Here is a 27369-nt window from a genome sequence, read left to right on the forward strand (position 1 = left end):
TTTTTGACAAGAAAAGGTCAAAAACAACCTATTAAATCATTATCTTTCCCACTCAGGCGACGCAGGAGGACACTGAGCGTCATAAGCCACAGCTGAAACTGGTGAGGGAGTTGGCAGAGACCCTGAAGGGTTTACTTCGAAGCCAAGAGAACCTGATTGATGACAAGGTCAGTCTGCTCAACTGCAACTGGATCGCAGTGACGTCACGGAGCGAGCAGTGGCTGAAACTCCTGCTGGTGAGCAACCATTCATAGCAACCGTCTGACCCTTTTCTGAATCATTTTATTCTAGGCAAAATATTTCTTATGCTAAATATGCCCTACAAGGCTAAATTCATTTCCTTTCAATTTCACATCTCCATATTGTTCCTTTAAATCCAGACAGCGATTTCTGGAGGCGGCAATAATGTTATGAAACTGTTAAGCACATTTATCTCCCGCTCTTCTTTATTACCTTTCTACTACTTGCTGTTTCCTCCATCATTTTTCTCATCTTTTATCTCTTTGACTATATTTTCTCCTTGCTCTACTTTGTAAATAACTATAAATATCTGAGGGACAATATGTCAAGAGATAAGGCTTGGCCTCTAAGGCATAATGAAACGATTAAAGAAATATTTCACCCAAACTTGAAAATTCTGAACCTGTATGACTTACTTTCTATCATGTTATGCAAAAGGATTTCACTTTTCACTCTTTTCCATGCTGTTGAAGAGAGACTTTTTGATGCTTCATAATGGACATAAGAGTATTATAAAAAACTGATCTGTCTTCTGAAGTCATAAAATTAAATTTATGTCAAAAAAGGACGCAAAAGCCTCATTAATGAATCGTGAAAGTGCCCCATGCGACCTTCCACTATATTTCACTGTAGTTATTATTGAAAATGGCGTGGAAGACAATTTTCAAATGTTGTATTTTTTGTGTTCAGCATCAGAAATAAAGTCATACAGATTTGGAACAACACGACAGTGAGTGAATAATGACAGAATGCTCATTTTCTGGGTGAACTATTTCTTTAATGTGACATGAAATTTACTTGCGCTACAAATTTCCTTTGTGCTAACCAGCCAAATGTAAACATAACTCTTCGTCTGTCATCCAGGATTATCAGAGTCAAATGAAAACACTTGAGCAGAACATTTCTCAGATCAACACCTGGATGGATCGTGCTGAAGAAACGCTGGACCAGATGAACAGCCAGGGCTGTGTTGAGCACGTTATAAAGGTCATCTCTAGCACATAGCACACACTCACAATGAGCTATTCCACTTGATAACCAACTGTTCTCCATTACTGAGGACTAGAGATTGTTTTATGCAGCCATACTTTCCCTTCAAATTAAATAAACAGTTATCCATCTCTTCTATGACAATAATGTTTTGATGGCTCATTAATTGGAAGCAATTTGCAGCAAATAAAACTCTAGATTAGGCCATTAGGGAGAACAAAACAGACAGACAGAAAAAAAAAAAGTTTTGTTGTTTTATTGATCATCATTTCTGTTATCATTTACAAATGATATGATATAGTCATTTTGAAGTTTCAGAAGTTTCAGGTTTGTTTGTTTTAATATGTAAATAAATAACTATATACCCCCCCAAATGTAGCACACGAAATTGATGTGTTGTTATTGTTTGAATGTCTAGGGTTTGCGGATGGAGCTGGAGGAGATGAAGGGGAAAGTTGAAGCGGTGCAGGTTCTGGCAGAGGACCTTATAAAGAACAGAGGGGAACACTGTAAAGCTCAAGTGAAACCGAAGCTAGAACAGCTCAATCAACGATTTGACATTGTTGCAAAGAGGATTTTAATGGGACAGGTAGTGTTATGAAAAGCTGTATGTCTGATATATGTATACAAATACATAGAGCACATATGTAAAGCCATGGTGAGCCATCTGATTTCTCTTCCTTTGTTGATCCTTAAATTCATCAGAGACATTGTCTTATTATCCCACTTAGGAACTATATATTTTTTGTGTGCATGTAATTGGATTTTTTATATATTTTATCATATTTTCTTCCAGGCCTCCTCTCAAGAGTTAGATGAGTACCACAGACAGGCTAATATATGGCTCCAGGTGCTGGACGAGGAGATTAAATTAGGTGAAAGTCTAAAAGAGGAAGATTTCCTGGAGGATGCGGTAAGAAAATACTCTCAGCTGTTTCTTTGGCTAAAATTAATTTCAGTCACTGGAACCGCACGGGCAGCGAAAGGCTGAAACAGCCTCCGAGCTTATCGTAAAAATCTCATGACAAGAAACATAATGAGTTTCAGGGAATGGATCTGGTTCATGAGTAACAAATGCTGGCACAGTACGTCATTGCATTGCTTATGGGTTTTAACGGCTGAAAATGGTCTAATAGATAGATTTGACAGCACTTCTGACATAATTTGCTAATTTTGTCTGCTATTTCATTCACAGGGCATAGATGAGGATGCCCTAAATGAACTGTTCTTAAAAGGAGAAAATCTCCTCAAGAGAACTCCTAGCGGGGAGAAAAGAGAGGCTGTCCGTGAAAAACACAATCTTCTTCATGACAAATATGACACTCTGAAGGTAATTATTTTGCATGCTGCCACATGTCAGGTACATATTTGATGCATTTACAAGCTCATGACATTAGGCTCATAACACATCACTGATTTTGAATGTTTGCTTTACATACAAACCAAGGACAAATGCATCAAACATCTAACTGTCCATAGTATGTAATTTTGCGGTAATGCAAAAGCAGTTAGTTGTTAATTTGATTAAACATTACAGAAATAATTTCTTCATCAGTATTTTTATTGTTTTTTTCTGTAAAGCATGTAAAGCAAAGAAGAAAAAGAAAAAAAAAGTGCCCTCCAAAAGTATTGGAACAGTAAAGACAAAATTGCTCTGTTGGCTGTGGAGTCAAGACATTTACAAATATGATTAAAAGATGAATATGAGACAAAACTACAGAATGTCACATTTTATTATTGGGTGATTCAACACAGATGTTTTACCAGCTAAGAAGATCAGCACTTTTAGAGTTTCATCCCTCTATCTGATGTGAGCATAAGTATTGGAACAGTTGCCTCACAGGTCTTTCTAAGTGATCAGCTGTGTCCTGTCGCATTAATTATTCATATATTAAAAGCAGGGAATGTGTTGTATGTTATATCCATTACTTCTGTATTCTTAATCTTGCATTCAATGACGACACACACAAACCAGGATGAAGATGAGGGAGCTGACTTTGAGAGAAAAGCAAGCAATTTGGATGCTAAAAGAAAAGAGGAAGTCAATTATAGCTATAGCAAAAACAAAGGGCATGGAGAAATCAAGAGTTTGGAAACCACCAGCGACACCAGCAACCTACAACTACCTGATCGGCTGAGAAAACAACAGTAGTTGATGACAGACAAATCATAAAAGCTGTGAAATTGAACCCTAAAAGACGTGTCTGTAAAATCACCAACAACTTCCAGAAAGCTGGGGTGATGCTCTGACAATCTACTGTCCTCAGGAGACTTTGACACAGAATTACAGATGCTACACAGCAAGATAAAAACCTCTGACCAGTTCCAAAAATAGAAAGGCAAGATTAGAGTTCGCAGAAAAGCACAAAGGTGAGCCAGAAGAGTTTTGGAACTGTGTTTATGGATGAGACAAAGATATGAACCTTTATCGAAGTGATGGGAAAGCAAAAATGTGGAGAAAAAAAGGGAACTGCAATGATCCCAAGGATACAACCTCATCTGTAAAGCATGGTGGAGGTGGTGTCATGGCATGGGTATGCATGGCTGCCTCTGGAACAGGCCCTCTCAACTTTACTGATGACTTAATGTATGATGACAGTAGCAGAATGAATTTGGAAGGTACAAAACCATCCTACCTACCAATATTCAAGAAAATGCCACCAGATTCATTGGGAAGTGCTTCATATTGCATCAGGACAATGACCCAAAACACCCTGCCAGTTCAGTCAAGGAGTTTATAAGGGCAAAGAAATGGAAAGTCTTAGATTGCCCAAGTCAATCTCCAGATTTTAATCCGATTGAACATGAATTTCACCAGCTGAAGAGGAGAGTAAAGGCAGAAACTCCCCAAAACAAGCAGCAATTGGAATTGGCAGCATTAAAGGCTGGGAAAAGTATTTCAAAGGATGAGACCAAGAGTCTGGTGATGTCTATGGGTCACAGACTCACTGCTGTGATTGTGCGCAAGGGATCTGCAACTAAATAATAGCTTTTAATCTTTTATATCTGCCTTATGTTCAACTGTCCCAATACTTATGCTCACATCAATGAGTGGGATGAGCTCTAAAAGTGCTGTTCTTTTTATTTGGTAAAACATCTATGTGTTGAAACGGCTAATAACAAAATGTGACATGCTGTAGTTTTGTCTCATATTCATCTTTTAATCATATTTGCAAATGTCTTGACTCCACAGCCAACAGAACAATTTTGTCTTTACTGTTCCAATACATACATATATATATATATATATATATATAAAGTCAGGTCCCTAAATATTGGGACATCGACACAATTCTAAAATTTCTGTCTCTATACACCACCACAATGAATTTCAAATGAAACGAACAAGATGTGCTTTAACTGCAGACTGTCAGCTTTAATTTGAGTATTTACATCCAAATCAGGTGACCGGTGTAGGAATTACAACAGTTTGCATATGTGCCTCCCACTTGTTAAGGGACCAAAAGTAATGGGACAGAATAATAAATCATAAATCAAACTTTCACTTTTTAATACTTGCAAATCCTTTGCAGTCAGTTACAGCCTGAAGTCTGGAACGCATTGACATCACCAGACGCTGGGTTTCATCCCTGGTGATGCTCTGCCAGGCTTCTACTGCAACCGTCTTCAGTTCCTGCTTGTTCTTGGGGCATTTTCCGTTCAGTTTTGTCTTCAGCAAGTGAAATGCATGCTCAGTCGGATTCAGGTCAGGTGATTGACTTGGCCACTGCATAACAGTCCACTTCTTTCCCTTCAAAAACTCTTTGGTTGCTTCTGCAGTATGCTTTGGGTCATTGTCCATCTGCACTGTGAAGCGCCGTCCGATGAGTTCTGAAGCATTTGGCTGAATATGAGCAGATAATATTGCCCGAAACACTTCAGAATTCATCCTGCTGCTTTTGTCAGCAGTCACATCATCAATAAATACAAGAGAACCAGTTCCACTGGCAGCCATACATGCCCACGCCATGACACTACCTCCAAACAGTTGTTTTGGCCACGCCTAATGTTTTTGCTATCTCTCTGATAGGTTTGTTTTGTTTTTTCAGCCTAATGATGGCTTGCTTCACTGATAGTGACCGCTCTTTGGATCTCATCTTGACAGTTGACAGCAACAGATTCCAAATGCAAATAGCACACGTGAAATGAAGTCTGGACCTTTTATCTGCTCATTGTAATTGGGATAATGAGGGAATAACACACACCTGGCCATGGAACAGCTGAGAAGCCAATTGTCCCATTACTTTTGGTCCCTTAACAAGTGGGAGGCACATATGCAAACTGTTGTAATTCCTACACCGTTCACCTGATTGGGATGTAAATACCCTCAAATTAAAGCTGACAGTCTGCAGTTAAAGCACATCTTGTTCGTTTCATTTGAAATCCATTGTGGTGGTGTATAGAGCCAAAAATGTTAGAATTGTGTCGTTGTCCCAATATTTATGGACCTGACTGTATATATATATATATATATATATATATATGAAGAGTTCAGATGCAAAAGCCTCTAAGTGCCATTTGAAATTTTCTTCTAAAATGAGCATTTTTCTCTGGCTCTCGTATGTAGGTTCAGTAATTTCACTTTAATGGCAAAGAATAGGTTCTTTGCATTGCCATTAAAGTGAAAAAACTGAACATAAACATAGGAGCCTGAGAAAAATGCTCATTTTAGAAGAACATTTCAAATGGCACTTAGAGGCTTTTGCATCTGAACTCTTCATATACAGTATATATGTATTTATTTATTTTTTGTTTTGTTTTATGCATAAATCTAACAATTTAGTGAGGTTTATGCTTAAATTGACAATGGCTTGTTATATTTAAGAATTATATTCTGGACAATCAGTCAGTGAGGTCAGTGTTAGGTTGAACTCCTGTTTTGTTATTCAGGTCAGAGACAAGGTCAAAACTGGAATAAGAAAGGTCACACTTTGGTTATGGTAGGTTAGAAACATGGTCAAAACAAAGGTCAGGGATGGGGTTAGTTTCTAGAGTAGTTACTATCATACTATCAGCAGCCAGTCATTTTAGATGTAGGGTTTGGGCTCGAGTTGGTATGTTAAACTTGGGTAAATCATGTTTTGCTGGGTTATATAATCATAGACTTACTGTTCATTGTTTTTTATGTATGAATGTACCATATGTAAAGAGTCTTAATATATTCATTCTGCATTTATAGAATCTGAGAGCCCTGAGAAAGAAGAAGGCCCTTGCTCTTGCCCCGCAGTGGTACCAGTTCTGTAAGAAAACGGATGACATGATAGAGTGGCTGGACAAAATTGAGAAGACCTTAGCAGAGCTTCCAGATCCCCCCGAGGAGCCCCGAGTGAAAGTGAGAGTGAAAGTTTCTGTGTACACTACCAGTCTTAATTATTATTTATATTCTTATATTTTAGCTTCTTCAAAGTAGCCTTTCCAAAGTTCTTCCCACCAGGGATGTTCTTTTTTAAAAGTATAAAGGAACTTACTGTGTCTTTTAAGTCCCTTTGCTTCCTTCTTAAAAAGTTGAAGGGTATTTCAAGACTTTGCACCAAATTAATTGATGTATGTTTTCCATCAGGCAGTTGGTTCTGAGATTGAACAGCAGCATCCGAAGTTGGAGGACTTGCGCGGACTGGGTCGCATGCTTTCAGAGGGTGGAGCTGCCAAGCTGGTGGAGCCCCGCCTCCTCCCGGTCAATAAACGCTGGGCAGAGCTGGATGTTAATTTCACTCAAGTGCGCCACAAAAGTGTAAGTGTGCTCTTGGTGGTAAAAAAGTCAATAGATGTTGGCTTAACAAATTTATTGTGAAATTAGTAAGAAGTAAAAAGGCAGATGGATTGAATGCATCCAGTACCTTCATATTATGTACTGTCAAACGATTAATCTCATCCAAAATAAAAGTTTTTGTTTGCATAATATATGTGTGCGTTCTGTGTATGTTTATAATGTATATATTTTGAAAATATTTACATTTATTTACGTCTATATTTATATTCATATAATTTATATTATAAATAAATATATTTAATATATAAAAACATATTTTTCTGAAATATATACATGCATGTGTGTGTATTTATATATGCATAATAAATATACACAGCACAAATACATATATTATGTAAACAAAAACTTTTATTTTGGTCGCGATTAATCGTTTGACAGCACTAATATTTATAATTTTTCAAGATTTTGAACATTTCAAAAGAAAGTAAATATTGAAAATGTGTATTTTATATGTGACCCTGGACCACAAAACCAGTCTTAAGTCGCATGGGTATATTTGTAGCAATAGCCAACAATAATACATTGTATGGGTCAAAATTATTGATTTTTCTTTTATGCCAAAAATCATTAGGATATTAAGGAAAGATCATGTTCCATGGAGATATTTTGTCAATTTCCTACCGTAAATAGATCAAAACTTAATTTTTGTTAAGTAATATGCATGGCTAAGGACTTCATTTGGACAACTTTACAGGTGATTTTCTCAATATTTAGATTTTTTTGCACCCTCAGATTCCAGGTGTTTAAATATTGTCGTATCCTAACAAACCATATATCAATGGAAAGCATATTTATTCAGTTTTCATATGATGTATAAATCGCAATTTCAAAAAATGTATCCTTATGGCTGGTTTTGTGGTCCAGGGTCACATAAATTTTTTTTTTTAAATACTATAGTATTTGGGAAAATTTTCCTGTGTTAAAATCACTGTAATGTGCTGCATCTTATGGTTTACTGATTTAATCAGGGATTAAAAAACAATTGAGTTGTATGAAATGTTTTTTGTTTTGTTTTGTTTTTATTTCCTGAACATTCATTTTTCCATCTGTTTATTGCGCTTCATTGAACAGTGATCTGTTTTTTTTTTCATCTAAGTAAAATTGAATGAGACACATTTGTTCTCCATCCTTGTATGTTCAGGAGCTGCAGTTTTTGCTGCAGTGTATCGCTGAAAACGAAGCTCTGCTGAACTCTCCTGAGCGCTGGTCTGCAGCATTCATCAACGTTCCCCAACAAGAGAAGTGCCTTAAGGTTATATTATAAACCATGTCTCATTTCTACAAATGATTTTATTAGTCAATGCATTTTTGTATCCAAGAGCTGATTCAGTCTATTATAGATTTGCTCATGAGCTGAACATTAACACAATTTGTTTTAAGCCCACCATTGAAACAGCAGTAAAACTAATATAAATGCTTTAATCAGTTGTGTTGCATGTGATTTAGGAGGTTAAAGTTAATCTGGATAAACTGGAGAGTCCAGTGACGGAAGCTCTGGGAAGAGGTGCCTCTTATCCGGAGGAGAGTTTACTGGTCCAGCTGCTCAGAACCAACTGGGAAAACCTTAAAAAGCTCTATCATGACCGACTCACGTGAGGATGAATGACATTACACTGTTGAAATTTGCCTTGTCACTTAAATGAGTCAATAGAATGTGTTATTAAATAGGCGAGGTGTTTGTGAACGTTATCTTCTTATAGTATTTATTAATATTTTAAATGTGCTTTTATTTTTAAATTTTAGTTTAAGTTTTAGTAATCTGTCATGTTTATATTAAGCTTTTATTTCAGTTTTAGTAATTTATATACTTTAACTCCTGTTGCAAAGGCAACATGTTGAATTTGAGTTTTTACATTTTTAATATAGATATTTTATTTCAGCTTTATTTCAGTTAACAGAAACAAAATTTGATAGTTTTAATTAAAAGAATTTGCTAACAGATGAAGTATTTAGAATGCCTCAGAAAATCTATACAATCTTCTAGTCATAAGTAAAGGAGTGATTCTAAATGAGCTGTCAGTTAGTAAGCCACAAAAATGTTTTTTAATGCTTTATAATTAAATAATGTTCACATTAACTTTTGATTCCAATAAATTTTACATTTGAAATAAGAATATTGATTTTTATGTTCGCTACATTCTCTCTCTTTACTCTCTGACTCAAAATGTTCTCTTTGTCCACTTGTGTTGCTGTCCAGGCGCCTTGAAAAAGCCAAGAAATTCAGCGAGGAGCATAAAACGCTTGACAATTGGCTCACAGATGCTGAGAGGACGATAGTGAAGTATGAGCAAGACCCCATGAATAATAGAAACCACCTCAAGGTAATCATAAATTTAATCTGTGGCTACAATCTTATTATTTAAATATAATATATAACAAATTGTATTCTGTATAATATATTAAGACCACTACTAAAGGAATGGTTAAACAAAAAATGAAAATTCTGTCATGATTTATGCACCCTCATGTGTTACCAAACATGTATGCATTTCTTTCTTAGGCAGAAAACAAAAGAAGATATTTTGAAGAATGTTGATAACCAAAGAGTCTCGGTTCCCATTGACTCCTATTTTTTATCCATCTAATGGAAATCAAACAGTTTGGTTACCAACATTCTTCAAAATATCATTTTTATGTTCCACAAAACAAAGAAAGTCATACCGGTTTGGAACAATAATGACATAATTTTCATATTTGAGTGGATTATTTCTAATAACTATTATCAGTAATAAAGCATTATATAAAGCTTTCATAGAAAGTGATACCAGGCAGTAAGTCATGTTAGAATAGTTTTCAGAGCATCCATAATGCGACATTCTACTTTCCCAGGAGCTCCAGGGGGCTTTGGAGAAACAGGAAGCAGCAGTGAAGGTGCTCAATGCTCTTGGGACAGATCTGACTCCACAGTGCAGTAAGGACGACAGGGACCACATTAAACAGCAGCTCGCCTCTATCAACTCCCGCTGGGCCAAAGTGTCCAACCAGCTCACTGAGATCAAGAGACGGTTAGTAAAAATTCAGGACGCATTAATGCAGGCAGCTTGTGAGAGAGCCGCACACGTTTGAATATCTTAGCATAATTCAATTTGAGCAGCAAACACCTACGTAATTGACCTCTTTTGTCCTTATTTTGAAGGAATGCATAAATATGGCTGCTGTGTGTTTTAGGTCTGCAGGGGCAAAAATGGTTCTTGCCGAGTTAAATGAAGACATGGGGGAGTTTCAGTCCTGGCTGGATGATGCAGAAGCTGTGGTTGCACTTCCTGTGGAAGCAGGTCACAAGGAACAGCTCAGTGCAACATTAGAAAAAGTGAAGGTAAAAATCACTTGCTTAAAAAGATACCACACATGGGGAAAACAAAAACATAGCTTTTAGCTCCATATTAAAATTCTAATTCTCCCATGAGGCAAATCACCAAAAATGAGTCACAAAGACGAGCAGATAATTAATATGTGTGTGTGTGCATTGTGTGTGTGTGGAAATCTTCAGGCCCGGGTGGTGGAACTGCCGAGCAGGAAACAAGCGCTTCATCAGATCAACAGCAAAGGCTCATCTCTCCCAGCTGATAAAGTCAAACCTCTGGAGAAACATCTAAAGGTTATCAACATGCGATGGGCCAAGGTAATCTAAATCGTTTCTTTCCTTCTCTACTGTTTGATCTTTCTGGCCCATTAAATTCAATGATTTTGTGACCTTGGCGTGATTACAGTCTAATGAGGGCATTATCATTGAATAGTTGGATTCAAGTAATTGTAGTTGCATAATAGCGTACATCTAATACATTAAGATTCATCTCAAGAAAACATTTTGTATTTTACCCCATAATAATTCATTTTTATTTTATTTGCATTCTTACATTATTTTCATGACAATTAAGCATATTTCCCCCTAAATTCTCATTAATTCCTCAAAACTGGTGATTCTTGTTTAATTGTCCTCAGGCTACTGTAATGCATTGATACTGTATATATATTTTTTATGTTAGCATAAGTTAAATGCATTTTTACAAATATGTTATATAAATACTTCATAAATGTTTTGTACTATTTTGTAAATGTTTTTTTATGTTTTGTAAATGTACTATTTTGTTGATACAGTGAAATTAATACATTTTAAAGTGTGACTACACTTAAAAAAAAATTATCCTCTCAGAAATTGCTAGTAAATTTCACAATTAATTACAAAAACAGCAAGTAACACATTGAAATTTTTAAGTGGAAAGACTGAAAAACTTACTCCAAAAATCTTCCGTTACAGCGTTTTTACAGTGTAATACTATGATACTGTTTCCCTTTTTTTGTTGTTTTGTTCAAGCGGTTATGTTGTTAAGACAGTGAATTTCATATATTTTAAAATGTGACTTTAGTGACTTCCAAATATTGTTGGGGTTCAAATGGTTTCCCCCCTTTTTTTTATTATAAAAAATTGAAAATGTCATGAAAATAATGCAAAAAGTGATAATGGTCCTAAAAATAAGCTTTATGTTCTTAATGAAAAATAATATTTATTTTTAATTCTCTTAATTTTAACACTGATATTTTTAATATTTCAAGATTTTGGTGTAAAATATTACCTGGACATGTTCTAGAAAGATTCCCTCCTGCAGTGATTTACTGCAAAGAACTTTAAATGTTTCTTTCTCTATTCCAAAGGTGTCCACTGATCTTCCTGAGAAGCAGCGACAAATCGAGGATCTCCTGAGGGATTTGTCTTTGTACCAGGAACAGCTCTCCAAGCTCTCAATTTGGGCCTCCACTACAAAGAATCAGCTTGAGCAGTCCCCTGCTGCAGTGGACCCAAAGGTAATCTCACAGACGTGATCAAGCACATATGTAGAACACACTACCCACAGTCTTGCTGTTTCATAATATTGCTGTCTGTCTTATTTCAAGCAGTAATATTAGCCTGGTGTGGTGTAGTGGTAGAGGCTCATGGCTGGCAACCATCACATTGCTTATTTGATCCCTTCATTCAGCGACAAGGTGTTTTCAAAGATTAAGGAAAGTTTAATGTTGTACTCTATTAAAAAAGACTGATTTAACGTTTTTAATGACCCATTGCTTTGCCGGTCAGAGTCTTTAGGGAAAAGAAAATAATATTATTTAACTGTCACCAACCCACTGGTCTTATTTTACACAATCTCTCAAATTTGTACCAAGAGGGTTTTTAGACGACATAGACTGTCTATTTAATTAGACTCCCAGCATCATCTTCATACAGAGCTGCTCCCATCAAGACACGGGTTTCGCTTCCCTAGACATGGAACTAATGGGTTCAGGAAATCATTTGTTCTTTCAGTTACTGAACTTATGAAAAAATCAGTACGTCTGTACTTATGTGGTGTTGAATTGTTTGTGGCTGGTTTACTCTGATTTGGCTGTACTCAGTTTATTATGATTTGCACATTGCTGCATGCTGTTTCTTTAACCTTTTTTTTCTTCTTCTTTTTCAAAACCAAAAACCAAAGCTCCTTTTCATAGTTAAGGGTATTTCACCCCCAAAATCAATTAAATATATATATATATATATTTTTTTTCCCTTTGATTTTGGAGTGACGTGACCTGGACTAGTTTGCTCGTTTAACGAGGGTTGTTGTTAATATCTTTTATTTTTACTTTGTGTAGATTGAGGAGAATGTAAAGGAAAAGAAACCAGCAGTGGAAGCCGTTTTGGCAAAAGAGAGACCACCATGCCAACCGGCGAAGGTGTGTAATCGACCATGATATTATTAAATATGATCTCAGAAACACTATGACTATGATATTAGATTACTCCGCACACTTCCCAGTAGTATCTACCATTGCTGTACTGTAATGTAATATATCAGACTATATCAGTCTATCAGTTTCATGGCATGAAACTTAATTTAATGTAATTCTCCTGGATTGATGTATTCCAGGGGCAGTTTGATGGCCTCAGTGCAGATTGGACATCTATTCAAGTTCTCCTTAAAGACTGGCGAGACAAATGCCAGCTCGCAGGTATGAAATCGCATAATGTGTGATGATTGAAGCTACAATAATATGCTATTAAAATTCACGCACATCTCATGTTGCTGATGTGATGTTAGATGTCTGAAAGTCTGAACAAAAGATAATTTGTTACTTTCCAGCCGTAACTTTGACCGGTAGTGCAGCAGGAGATGCAGCCCTTGATAAATTCAATAAATCCTGGTCGGAGCTTGATGATTGGCTCACTCTTTTGGATCACATGGTCCAGACTCAGAGAGTAATGGTCGGAGATCTTGACGAGATCAACGAAATGACGGTGAAACTCAAGGTCAGATTGTGACGTCAGCTTGCAGCTCTTATTCCATTTCCACAGTAAAATACTTTGTTTACTGTCCTGCAGGGGCAACATTTCATCTTTTCTCCATGCTCCCTAAAGCAGCAAAGAGAATTTAGTTTAACCAAAAATGTAACCAATTTCCACCCTTTCTCTGACCCTTAGAATTACGCAGGCTGTACAGTAACTGTTAATGAGCTCTGTTTTGATTGGCTAGCCTTTTCACATTTGAAATTAGCAGCAGACAAAACCTTATTATTATTAGGTAAAGTATTCATTCAAGGAAAATACTGTTCAGTTGAGCTGCAAAAATCATGAAGATGAAGAACCTTGAAGATGGCATTTAAATACTCAAGTCTTAAAGGCACAGAATTAAAAAATAGGCTGTTAATTAAACTGAAAATGGTCAGAAAATGGTGTTTAAAAATGTAATTGTGGTACATATTGTGTTTGTGTGTGTGTTAATTTAAATAATTATATTATTCAATAATATTTCAATAATATTCTGTCAAACGATTAATCGCATCCAAAATAATTAAATTATTCAATAATATTTATTAAATTTTTTTAATTGAACAGTATTTTATATATATATATATATATATATATATATATATATGTTGCCAGAATCATTTAGGTATATTTACACAGACTGTTAAGTATTTAGAATTGCATAAATAATGCTATGAGATTTATAGGGTTTAAAGGAAATTATTATTATTTATTTATTTATTTTTTTAATATTGATTTTTTTTTTTGCCCCATGTCTTGAATTTTAAGCTCACATAACTGTATTCTAATAGGTTACATCACACAGTCAGTCGATCTGCATCATGATCATCAGCAACTGCATGCAATGTGAGATCGATTACTTACAAATGTTAATGTTAATCAAACATTTTCCTCTATTTAATCAAACCAAATTAACATGTTAAATTGACAGCCCTAGTAATATTATTATTATAATCACCAATATAATATAAAACTATTAAACCAATATAATCAATATCACCAAAATATATTTGGTGTACTAACATAATACAAAAAATATACAGTAGGACTCTTTTACCTCATATAGTGGCCTCATGAGACCACAAGATCCCACACAACTCTGTAGTAAAAGAATTTTCTGCTGTGATTGAACAGTCAACATTGCAAGACATGGAGCAAAGATGCCCACAGCTGAACAAACAAATCACTGCGGCTCAGAACCTGAAGAACAAAACCAATAACCCTGAGACACGGGCAACCATTACAGACCGCAGTAAGTCAGCTTTGCCTCATCCATTTCCATATTCTCTCTCAGTGATACACTGTATTTGTGGTGATATGAAGGTTCTAACATTGTAACGGCTTGATGGAAAACTAAATCTCAGAAATAATGCAGAAAGTAAACAATGAGTGTTGGCAAGGATTGTGTCTTTACAGGCATCTCAAGGTCGTATAGTGTTATAAGACAACACTATTGAACACAAACTAAAATATACTATAAGACAAAAGAGTTTAAGCGTTTGGATTTAAAAAAAAAAAATAATAATAATATCTGGTGCAATATCTTGTTGCTCATACAAAATTATTATTATTATTTTTTCTGAAATAAAAAAAAGGTAAAATTGTTGTTAAACAATGGCATTGTATTTGGTTGTGAGAAACAATCAGTTTTTCAACCAACCAATCAATCAATCAATCAATTTATTTATTTATTCATTCAAAAATAATTAGACCATTTTATAGACCATTATATGAATTATGACTATGATTTTCAGACTTGTTCTTTAGAAACTTTCTGTCTTTTATTTCAAGTTGAAAAATTACAAGCACACTGGGAAGATTCCCACATCAAGCTGACGAGCAGGGTCCTTCAGCTGCAGAACATGTATAAGGACTCCAGCGATTGGCTGGAGGCCAGAAAACGGGTGGAGCCTCTCATTAAGAAAGCCAATGAAAAACTGGAGAGCTGGAAAAAAGTTCCTCACAGTGCTGATGATTTAAAAGGCCAAAATGCAGATCTCAAGGTAATGTAGAATGAACACAATATCTATTTCATGACAGAACATAAGCGAGTCAGTGTGCTTGTGTTCCTTGAATGAACTGCAGATGAATGCATGTGATTTGATTACTACAAATAAATGCTGTATTATTCTATTGCAGCAACTTTCTAAGGATATGCAGCAGTGGCAAGCTCAGATGAATGTCACCAATGAGCTGGCAAACAAACTACTGACCCTTTATGCAGACGATGACACAAGCAAAGTTAAACAAATGACTGAGAGCATGAATCTAGCTTGGGCCAACATCAAAAAGCGGTGAGCTTCTGTTCAAATCTTTGATTTGTCAGTATCACCAACCAGTGGAGTGGCATATAATAACATTCTACCTGAAAGGAAGTATTTGTGGTATTGTTGAGTCTGAAAATAATGCACTGCTGACAACAGTGAGGGTACATAAGAGGTTCTTTCAAAGGTGCAATTGCTTTCAGGAGAATTGTGTGCCATTCGAGATTCTGTGGTTTGATGTTTAAAGCATGTGTTACCAACAGATTTAACAATCTAATAATAACATATATAAAATGTTAAAGAAGGATGTTAAGGTGCTACTTAATTTAACCTCGTTTCTATATAATAATGAAGTCATTTCCCTTTCAGTGCAGGGGACAAGGAGGCAGATCTGGAAGCTGGACTGCGACAGTTGCAGCATTTCTACTTGGACCTGGAGAAATTCCTTAATTGGCTAACTGAAGCAGAAACCACAGCCAATGTCTTACAAGACGCCACGTTTAAGGAGGGACTTCTGGAAAACCCTGCCACAGTGCAGCATTTACTTGAGCAATGGCAGGTAAGCAGTATTTCCAAATTGCATGTCACAGCAATTTTCCCTCTTTGGTTAAAAGGGATGTAACACACACAGTTTTGCCCAATCTCATGTTAATCTTGAGTAGCTATAGAGTAGTATTGCATCCTTCATATCTCCAAAGAGTATTTAGTTTCATCATATTTATAAAAGAAAGATATAGCTTTAGGATTCTCTAGAGAGAGCGTGCCTTGGGCAGAGCTAAAGAGTCACGTGCACGTGAGCGCCGATTGCCAACAAAACACTTACCGCCTCCGGTTCTGAATCATGACCGGGATCTTTTATAGCTGGGACCATTCCATCTTTCAGTATCAAACAATGTACAAAGCCAGCGCCAAACTGGGCCTTGTTTATAAAACATTTGTCACTGAAATGACGGGAACAAACACTTGCGAAACTCCGTTGCTGCCCTGGAAAAACAAACTGCATCCACAGTTCACGTAATGCTGGGAAGCTGAACATGGTTATCTTTAGCTCACATCTAAAAACACACTGCTTTAGAGTCCTGTGCAGCGCTGCCGATGATGTTGAAGGGTGTGCACAGGAATTCCTCTCTCCATGACGTCATGAAGGGCCGTGCTCGAAAATATTTTCTCGACACTCATACGAACCCGGAAGGAGTGTATTTGACACAGAATTACTCTGTCATACATTCAAATCATTTTTTGAAACTGTATTTTTAGCAAGAGAATCCAACTCTTTACCAGTGTAGATAACTCAGAATGCATGAAATCCCCCAAAGCACTTGTTTAGAGCATTTCCAGCTCCAGTCCAGGTTTTCCATTTCCTGCACCCACACGCATTGATGAGAGAAACCCTACTTCAGGGTTTTCAGTTTGTTGTTGTTTGTTTGTTTTTGTCAGTCGAACCTCTTAGACATCAAATATTTAGTTGAAGTACCCTCTGAGATTTTAAGTTATTATTTCAGTAATTTAACAACACATTTGAATATTCATGGTTCTCTGATGTTGATAATAATAATAATAATAATAAAAAAAGTTTAATCATTTTAATTTTTTTTTTCATTAAAAGTTGTAGTATGTTTTAACTATTATTTGTAAAATAATTCCAAAAATAAAGACAGAAATATATTACCGCTGTAAATTATAATAATTTAATAACACATTTGAATGATCATGGTTCTGTGATGTTAATAATAATAATAATAATAATAATAAGTTTTAATTGTGATTATTATTATTAGTAGAATATTTTATGTATTCTAAAAATAATTATAAAATAATAAACAAATTATAATATAAATATATTATAGTTGTAAATTACAGTAATTTAATACATTTAGGAGTTCTCTGATGTGTAATAATAATAATAATAGCTGTTGTTGTTATTATTAGTAGTATTTTAACTGTATTATTAGTAACAATAATAATAATTATTATAATTTTAATTGTGATTGTTATTAGTAATAGTAGAATATTTTAACTATTCTAAAAATAATTATAAAAATTATAAAAATACAAATATATTATAGTTGTAATTTACAATAATTTCACAATATATTTGGAGTTTCTCTGATGATGATGATGATGATAATGATAATAATAGAAATATTAATAATGATTTTAATTGTTGTTATTAGTAGTTTTTTAAAATGTGTATAATTAGTAACCGTTTCAACACCTATAAAATAAATGATAAAATAATGATAAAAAATAAAGACAGAAATGTATTACTATTGTAAATCACAAATGTACTGTAAAATAAAACTTTGATAATTATAATAATGAAATGTGCTGCATGCTTCACTCTAAAACATGCAGTGAATCAGACTATACAGTTATTTCATTAAATTGAAGCCTGTGATTTGATAATTGCATCATGCAGCCCCATTTATTTATTTATTTATTTATATATTTAAATTTTACATTCAATATAATTAATCAGCTTTTCATCAACTCACAAACACCCTGCAGTTTCCTCATGACCCCCATTTGGGAAAACTACTCAGTGTTCACTCCTTATAGAAAATTTGCCCTAAATTGCTTATCCGCTTTGGTTTTAATATCACAAACATCTGTGAACAATATAAATTAAATAAAAAAATAATAAGTATACATATACACTTTTATAGATCATTCTATACCGTTATCCACCTGCAGCTTTTCTGCATTAAAATACAGATAGGACAGCACTCCTCTTTAGATTTAAACAGTTGTACAGAGTAGTGTTTGATGCGGTTCTGGTTTTCTGGGGTTTTAGGACATAAACACTATAACAGTATTACTGAAGAGTAAATAATGTTAAACTCCATTCCCATTATCAGCTCTCAGGAGTTTAAGTGTTATTTATTAGGAAGGCAGAGTAAACTGACGGGTCCATTGTCCAGGTCGCCCGCTGCTCACTGGTATGGGAGATATGTGCATTTGGCAACGGTGCAGAGACGCAGTTAAATATGAAGAGGCAGACAAAGACGTGGGCTATAAAGAGAAGCCTCTGTTCTCCCAGAAAACCAGCTCTGACCCATTCCTCGCTCGCAGTGCCCACTCGCGCCTCAAACAACAGGGCCAGTGTGCCTCCGCGACTGGCATTCTGCAGCTCGTTTCACATCGCATGTAGACACATGGTCGCAGAATACATTTCCTCGCTCTCATCCTCACGGTGTCCCTTTCTCCCTCGTTTTCGCCTCGCGTCAGACACGTCCACATGGTGGGGAATTAAAGGATTGTCGCTGCAGACAGTCAGACGGGCTGTTTTCCATTCATTTGATGTCACTCGTTCATTGGATATGTTGCACAGGAAGACGTATCATGTTAAGGTTTGATCTTCACTGTCAGCTTCGCGGTTGCTTCGTGACTTTGGATTTGTTTGGCTTGCATCATGACATTGAATGAAATTGGTCTGTGCAATCTCAAACTATGAGAACAAACACTTCAAATGTTGTCAGTGAAAATGCATGAAAATGGTTGGTTTGTTAACGGTTAATCTATTCTAAAATAAAGCAAAAAAAAAACTTTTTTTATTTGAATGTATCAATACATTCATAGTGATTTGTGAAATATGGTGATAAAATAGATTTCCATTTAAAGCACATGAATTTTGAAATGCTGCTGATTTACGTTACCTTATGAAATACTAAAATGTCTAAAAATGCAATTTTTAATTAATGAGAGCAGTGATAACATTTGAAACTATTATTGACTCTTGATTTTGTCTTTAAATCAATATCAAGATTTTAAGGTATATATTATATTATTATATTCAGGGTTATTGTAATTGACTAAAACTAAAACAATAAAAATATTTTTTTTACTTATAAAAATAAAATAAAGCAACATTTCTCATTTACATTTAGTTCAACTTGATGTTCTAAATGACTAAAACAGGAATACAAATTCATAAAAGCTATATAGACGTTTAAAAAAAAAGGTATCTAATACAAATGATAAAACAACAAAATTACTAAAACTTCAACTAAAATTAAAGCAATGGAAAATACAAAAATTAAAACTAATTAAAATATTTAAAAAACTATAGTACCTCAATGATACTAAAATAACACTCATTTTTATTGTATTTTATTTGATTTTATTCAATGAAAATGCAATCCAAGTGTTCCCGGTTAAAATAAACATTACTATTACTGTGGCATGTTGTATTCGATTAGAGCAAAACATGTTCCTCTTGTTAGCATGTACACAAGTATCAGGAGAAGTAAAAGAAACACTTTCTTTATCCCTAATCACATGGTGAACTGTAACTTGGATGTCTGTGATCTCTTTTAATCCTCGCAGGATCTCCAGGCAGAGATTGATGCCCACCGGGAGATGTACCATTCATTAGATGAAAACGGACAGCGTATCGTGTCATCTCTGGAGGGAACAGACAATGCCGTGGTGCTACAAAAACGGCTTGATGACATGGGGCATCGGTGGCATGAGTTGTGTAACAAAGTTATGAGTATAAGGTAAGACAAATTAATCATCTATATTTAACCTGGGAAGAATTCACGCTGAGCAGAAACAGGCTTTGAAAAATAATGTGATCATATATAAGCCCTAGGCCTGTGTAATAATATGTGCAAACCATTGCATTTATTTGACTTTAAATATAAAGTATAAGCCGGCATATTTTTAGTCCTGCTTGCAAGGCATTGCTAACACTTAGGGTTCCCTAACATTAAATATTACACTTTTAATGTGTTATTTGCCTGGATCATTTGCATTACAGAAATGAATGATGAATGAATATTTGTGTGTGTATGTGTGTGTGTGTATATAGTTTGAAATTAGTTTGATTTTGAAATATTTTTAATGAAGTCTCTTTGGCTGTATTTATGCGCTCAAAAATACAATAAAAACTAATATTGTGAAATAGTATTACAATTTAAAATAACTTTTTGTCTACTGTAATATTTTCAAATGTAAAATTATTGTAATTTACAACTATATTATATTTGTCTTAATTATCATTTATTATTTGATATTTATTTGTTTTAATTCATTTTAGCCATTCACAAAGACCCATAAACTTTCAAAAGTGTCATTAAATTATTATTTACAACAGTAATATATTTCTGTCTTGTTTTTATAATTATTTAATAATTTAATAGCTATTTTGTATATAACACTGTGTCAACAACTTAGCATCACGTTGGTGTGTTTTGCACCACTCATATTTCCAGCAAATGTAAAAATCTTTTAGTTTTGCTTTCGAGTCTACAATTTTTCTCCTGGCAGAATCTGTAATACTTTCACATAAGGTCTGAATTCATGATGTTTGAATGCAAATTTGAGTTCCATTAGTGCTAAAAAGCAACTTCTAGAACCATATTTGCCTTGGTAGAAGAAAGAGCTGGTAAAAGCTTTTCTAATGTTCATGCATATTCAAATACAAGATTCAAAGATTTCTCTAATCTCCTCCTTTATCCAGCACTTTCTTTGTAAAATTCAGTTGCGGTCTGACAGTATGGTGCTCTCTAGTGGTGTTTGTAATTTAACACTCGATACTTGGCAGCGTCGCATCTCACCATCCATTCGACTCCTCAGGCCCTATCTGGATGCAGGTGTGGATCAGTGGAAACACTTGCACATGTCCTTACAAGAGCTGCTCAACTGGCTGCAGCTGAAGAGGGAGGAGCTAGAAAAGCAGAAGCCAGTAGGGGGCGATGTGCCAACCGTGCACCAACAACTACTTACGCACAAGGTGAGTCCAGGACGCATCCTCTTCGCCCCTCACTGAAAGCATGAGGAATGACGTTCGAGACGTGATTTATGCTTTCTGTCTTTTGTTGCGCCCAAGTGTGATCATTATCGGAGTCTGTTCTTGTTAAATATTTAAACAGATGGAGATGATATCTTGCGTAGGAGAGGTGCAAAGTCCCTTGTCTCTTTGCATGGTTGTGCGGACCAATTAACATCTGCTGATGGCCATCAGCTGTCAGGGGCCGCTGTAAACAGGATGCGGTCGTGAAGTAGTTAGTATAGGGAGCTCAGTGAGCGTGAGTCACTGTCACACTCTACAGGTGCAGTTAACTGGGAAGTAAACTGGCATGTGTGTAGGAGCTGCAAAGAAAGTCTCAGCAGAAATTTAATTGAACAAAAGTTTTGCAGACTATTAAATAAATTGGCATTGCTGTGCTGTGTGTCTGAGCAAACATCTGAGACCGCAATGAAACCCTAGAATGTATTTTTCCATTCTAACTTGGAAATAAAGTTTGAAAACAATAGTTATGATATACATTTTTTGTATTAAATATAATGTGTTGAACATGTGAACTAAGTTTCACAAAAGGTTGGATTACTTTGCGTTCATTGAGAAACAGGACGGTCTTCGGATCATTCTAAAATCATACTAGATAACTTGGTTATGAGGTTTTATATTGTATTCAATTTTGTATTTTCACTTGTATTTACTGTTGTAGAGCTTTGTGTATGAGAAAAGCGCATAATAAATCAAATGTATTATTATTATTATGATCATCATCATTACCTAAACTTGTGGACTTCATGCAACACAATATCAATCCAACCTTTCACTCAAATTTCTATGCTGATAATATAATTAAGAATACATTTTTTTATTACAATTAGAAAAATGCTAAACATTTTCATAAATAAATAATGATCAACTTCCTTTTATATCTTACAGATGTTGAGACACGTTGAGATAACGTAATTTTTAGAGTTTGTTTGCTCATAAAAACAATAATGAATGAAACGTGCCCACTAATAGTGTCACATGGGATTTTTGTTATTTTAGTATTATTTATATAATATTATAGTATTCATTAAGCATTTTGATTTTACTTTTTTAGATTTTCAGGTTTCATTTTAATGTTATTTTGTTGCTATTTCTATTTAGCTTTATTTTGATTTCAGTTTTAGTAATGTTAGTATTTAAACATTTAATTGTAATTTTTTTTTTTTTTTTTTTTGAACTTTTTCATCCTTATTTTATTTTATTTTTAATTACCAAAACAAATATTTTTGTCGTTTTAGGTCACAACACTGGCATGCAATGTCTGCATTATTTTAGCACCTGGCTCTTTGAAGGAATGCATATCATGTAATGATGTAGAAACAGTTGATGACAGTTTGTATTGCATGGAAATGTGCCCAGAAAAATGGCTGAAAGATCTAAGCAGTAAAATTTTCACACAAGGATCACTAGAAAATGTACACAAACATTGGTAACAGTACTGTGTTAATTGCATCCTGCTAAATTGATATTTGTGAATCCAGTGCATTCTATAATGAGCTCCTATTTGCATAGGAAGTAGGCATGTTTGCCCAGGAAGGAATGACAATGGATTAATTTAAATATGCATGAGGCGTCACTATACCAGCACAAATAGCACCTGGTTAAGTGTGACTGTAGGGGGTGTACAGTATCTGAATAAGATGCATATGTGCTAAAGTTGCAGAAATATTCACCTAGACATACATAGACACTGTTGATAGCAAATCTCCATGCTTTAACAGGGCTTCAGAAGAGAATTGGGTGCCAAAGAACCAGTAATTAATGGAACACTCGACAATGCTAAAACCTTCCTCGCTGAGATGCCTCGTGAGGGTCTGAAACAGAGGCCTGGACAAAAGGGTATGAAATTTCTCCTTACACATATACCCAATACAAGAAATTCCAGATGCTACAACCTGCATTATGTGCTGCCCAGATGTAAGTCCTGAAGAGAGGGTTCAAAATGTGGGCCGCATATTGCGTAAAGAAGTGGAGGATGTAACGGTGCGATGGAAGAATCTGGGTACAGCTGCCGTTGACTGGCAGCAACAGCTGGAACTGGCCATGGAAAGGCTGATGGAGCTCCAGGATGCCCAGGATCAGCTGGACTTCAAGCTACGGCAGGCTGAGACCGTGAAGAATTCTTGGAAGCCTGTTGGTGACCTGCTCATAGATGATTTGCAAAACCACATAGATAGAGTAAAGGTTGGTGTCCTCTCATGGTACATGTTATAAGGGATGAGATGTTTTGGACATGTTCCGTGGCGATACCATGGTAGTAACATGTTTATACCATGGTGTATATATATTTATTATATATATTTAGCATTTTTGCCAAAAGGCATCAATATTCTATGTATTTTTCCAGGTGTTCCAGGAGGAGATAGCTCCCATCCAGGATAATGTAAATCAGGTGAACCAGCTGGCTTCCACATTTGGACCACCTGACATTCAACTTTCTCCAGACAACCTGAGCAGAATCGATGACCTCAACATGAGATGGAGGCTCCTGCAGGTATCCATCCTTGTTCTTCTAATTTAAAGTCAATATAAATTGCTGTTTTGGAACGTAATCTTATGTGTTTTCAAGCAAAAGACCATGTTTAACGAGAACTGAGGGACTTTATTTGATCCATTGGGAACTGATTGACTGTCCCATACCTGAATGGAGCGATTACACCAAAACAATGCCTAAATAGCTATTTGGCTATTGGTTAACATTATCCAGTAGCCAACATGGGCTTCGGGACATCAGCAAAAAGGACAGTTGTTTCAGACAAAAAGCAAGGCATTACATTTTGATTAAAGATTACAAAGACAAACTAGATTAACATGCACCAATTAATACAAACAAATTAGTTTTGATTTCATGTTAAATTTAAAATAACACTCATTCCAACGGACCAACTATTTATAAATCTAGTCAGGACACAGATTAAGTTTCTGAAACAAAACGTGTCAAAAAATGCAGTTCAATCTTTGAGAAGTTGTAGAAAAGTGTACATGTCAGCAATAGATGCAACAAGCAGATCACAAAAATAATATGTCCTTCAGAGATTTGACAAAGGAAACAGAAAGGCATTATTTAATAAAAGGTAGTAGGACAGAAACATAAAAACAATCATGATGAAATATTCTAAAGAAAAAATGTTTTGTATAATAGGTTTCTTTTAAAATTGTTTTATTGTTCATTGCTGTCATTGTTTCCTTTGTGTTGTTATTGTCAACTAAAACATTTAAAAATCATTTTTGTTAATTGAAATGCTGAAATAAAATTAAAATAGTGATTAAAAACATAACTAAAACTGACTATTTACAGCTATTAATTCTAGTCCCTCTTTTCTGTCTGTTCTGTGGTTTTTAGATCTCCATCGAGGAACATCTGACCCAGCTGACCACAGCCTATAAGGACTTGGGGCCCCAGTCTCAGAATTTCTTACATGGTGAGTGTGTTTTTGTTGTTCTGTTTTGCAATATTATGATTATTGAAATGTCATAACATTGTACTTATATACTAATCCTGTGTACTTAGTTGTCAAGTCAGTTACTGTACATAAAATGTGTCATGTACCAAATGAAGAAATGTTTGCATAGAAAGGGCTTTGAAATTAAGGTAACACAAATAGGTTTTCTTTTCTGCACACAGCATCTGTTGAAAGCCCTCTTGAACGCTCTACTTCGCCCAACAATGTGCCCTACTATATCAAGTAAGTCTTCCCAAACTCAGCCCACATGTTGATGTCAGGCACATTCAAGGTCCACACTGAATTAACAAATTGAATTTCAACACTATGAAAGCTCCCAGACTAAGAAATATATCACAGCTGGCGGCAGACTACCAAAGAAAAGTGATTTTCCATGACCTTTTTTCCGAACAGAGATATCACCCTGGAAAATTTGTGCAGAATAATCTGAGATGATAAATTAGGCTCTGCCAATGCATGTAGCAGCATGCATCACATATAGCTGAGAACTTCTGCGCACAGATGACTGAGTGAGCGACTTTCACAAATACTGTTCTTCATATTAAACCAAATGTTGCATTCATACAGATAACCAATCATATATTTTTGCTCTTTGTAACAAGTGATACATAAATGTGTCGTTACAAAACTAAACAGTATACGAGTAAAATGTCAACCCTGGTGACTGTAATATTTTGCTATTAGGATTTTATTTTAATATTACTTTTTTTTTTATTCCTGCAATGTAGAAATGCTTTTTAAAGTTTCTATAATGAATTTCATGTCAAAGCAATCTTATCCAAGGTCAAAAATACACAGTACCTTTATTCATACATGTTAAATTGCCAATGTATAAAACCATGTATATTATTTGACCCTAGGTCAGTCGTGAGTTATTAAATGAAGCACTTTTTCCCTAAAATAGTACCCGTGAGAAAATTTGTGCTAGTGGCTAACAAATGGTGATAGCAAGTTTTACATCAAAATGCAGGAGATATTACAGAATGTTAAAATATTCTGGATTTTACATACCCCCTGACATGCAGAGCTTAGTACATTTTTAGAAGTTATGTTCCATAGCTATATGATATAGACGCTTCTTGTTTCAGTAGATACTATAGCAGACATCCTGCAATATAATTATGAGTATTACTTTCCCTTCTATCTGATTTTTCTTTGCCTAGAGGAAAACGTAAAGCGGCACAGCTCATCCCACTTGTCTTGCTTACAAGTTGCAATAACCTCATATATACATAGAGTAATGTTCAAAAGTTTAGGATCAGTAAGATATTTTAAAGAAATTAATAGTTTTATTCATCAAAGTTGCATTAAATTGATCAAAAGCGACAATAAAGTGATTAATAATGTTGCAAAAGATTTCTGATTCAAATAAATGCTGTTCTTTTGAACTTTCCACTCATAAAAGAATATTGAAAAAAAAAATCTATCACTGTTTTCACAAAAATATTAGGCAGCACAACTGTTTTCAACATTGATAATAATGAGAAATGTTGTAAGAATATTGATAATAATAAGAAATGTACATTTCAGCTTTGTCTTACAGGGATAATTTTCATTTTAAAATATATCAAAATATAAAAGTTATTCTAAATTATACAAATATTTCACAATATTACTGTATTTTTGATAATATAAATGCAGTCTTGGTAAGCATAAGAGACTTCTTTCAAAAAATTCTTAATAAAAAAAACAAAACAATTATTGACCCCATACTTCTAAACATTAGTGTGCATAGGCTTATAATAAGAGTCATTCCAGTATAGTGATTTCATCACTTGCGTGGCTTAAAATCTATATCATCCTCAGAAATGGTCATGTGAATATGTGGTTAACTGTGTCTTCATTTTCCTGAGCCAGTTATGCCAGGCTTTCTCTATAACAGATCAATTCGAAACAACCAAGCTGAAACCCCCCAGCATGTAATGCATGTTATTACTCACTTGCTTGGCATACAGTATTTCGTTTAATCTTTAATGTATGTATACAACCTTCATATAAATTCATAGCAACATTTATGCTCATGGCAGTGCATGAATCTAACTTCAAGTAGGAGAGAACTGACTCTTAATGATGCTGTCATAGATTATGAATGTTATTAATGCTGGTCAAGCGGAGCAGTACTTGCAGTCAGATGGCACTAGAATTTGTTCTTTCCAGCCAATTGCATATGAGAAGCTGCAGGACAATAAAGGGGATCGCTTTATAATAACTTTCATTAATAAGTCATCAACAAACATTAATGCTTAACAGATCAGTAGTTCATTCACTCATTTATATGAAATATACATATGAATCCAAGTTTCATGACATTTATATATGTACAGTAGTGATCTAATGTTCGTTAATGCCAGTAATGAAAGTTATTATAAAAGTGTTATCCAATGAAATATTTTACCCATAAACTTTTTATAGGCTTTTTACTCATAAACTTCATGAACTCCATCCCATCCAATAAATTAAGCAAACTAAGCAAAGTATTGCATATTATCTGGATCACAATTTATTTAGAATTTATGCAAAATGTAAGCCTAATAAAATGAGATTATGGC

At 34.8% G+C, this 27369-nt stretch overlaps 1 protein-coding gene across 7 annotated transcripts in view; it reads left to right on the plus strand.

Moving 5' to 3' along the window:
- dmd (dystrophin) overlaps positions 1-27369 on the plus strand; it is a 104859-nt gene that overhangs the window by 48356 nt on the left and 29134 nt on the right. For 5 of the 7 annotated variants that reach the window (XM_058769897.1, XM_058769934.1, XM_058769905.1 and 2 more), the window contains 28 exons: positions 57-236; positions 1105-1227; positions 1649-1819; positions 2027-2143; positions 2426-2560; positions 6410-6562; positions 6791-6961; positions 8142-8252; positions 8447-8592; positions 9198-9321; positions 9830-10005; positions 10169-10316; positions 10491-10622; positions 11654-11803; positions 12626-12706; positions 12901-12982; positions 13114-13280; positions 14433-14550; positions 15090-15301; positions 15438-15592; positions 15932-16121; positions 19889-20061; positions 21143-21299; positions 23078-23195; positions 23272-23540; positions 23704-23850; positions 24700-24778; positions 24982-25042. In XM_058769897.1, the coding sequence (XP_058625880.1) occupies positions 57-236; positions 1105-1227; positions 1649-1819; positions 2027-2143; positions 2426-2560; positions 6410-6562; positions 6791-6961; positions 8142-8252; positions 8447-8592; positions 9198-9321; positions 9830-10005; positions 10169-10316; positions 10491-10622; positions 11654-11803; positions 12626-12706; positions 12901-12982; positions 13114-13280; positions 14433-14550; positions 15090-15301; positions 15438-15592; positions 15932-16121; positions 19889-20061; positions 21143-21299; positions 23078-23195; positions 23272-23540; positions 23704-23850; positions 24700-24778; positions 24982-25042 (4046 nt within the window). Of the gene's footprint in view, positions 1-56; positions 237-1104; positions 1228-1648; positions 1820-2026; positions 2144-2425; positions 2561-5628; positions 5644-6409; positions 6563-6790; positions 6962-8141; positions 8253-8446; positions 8593-9197; positions 9322-9829; positions 10006-10168; positions 10317-10490; positions 10623-11653; positions 11804-12625; positions 12707-12900; positions 12983-13113; positions 13281-14432; positions 14551-15089; positions 15302-15437; positions 15593-15931; positions 16122-18786; positions 18913-19888; positions 20062-21142; positions 21300-23077; positions 23196-23271; positions 23541-23703; positions 23851-24699; positions 24779-24981; positions 25043-27369 lie in introns of those variants that run through there. The other 2 variants (XM_058769915.1, XM_058769918.1) reach the window with 2 other exon arrangements.

Source organism: Onychostoma macrolepis, chromosome 01, assembly GCF_012432095.1.
Source record: "Onychostoma macrolepis isolate SWU-2019 chromosome 01, ASM1243209v1, whole genome shotgun sequence".
Lineage (NCBI taxonomy): Eukaryota > Metazoa > Chordata > Actinopteri > Cypriniformes > Cyprinidae > Onychostoma > Onychostoma macrolepis.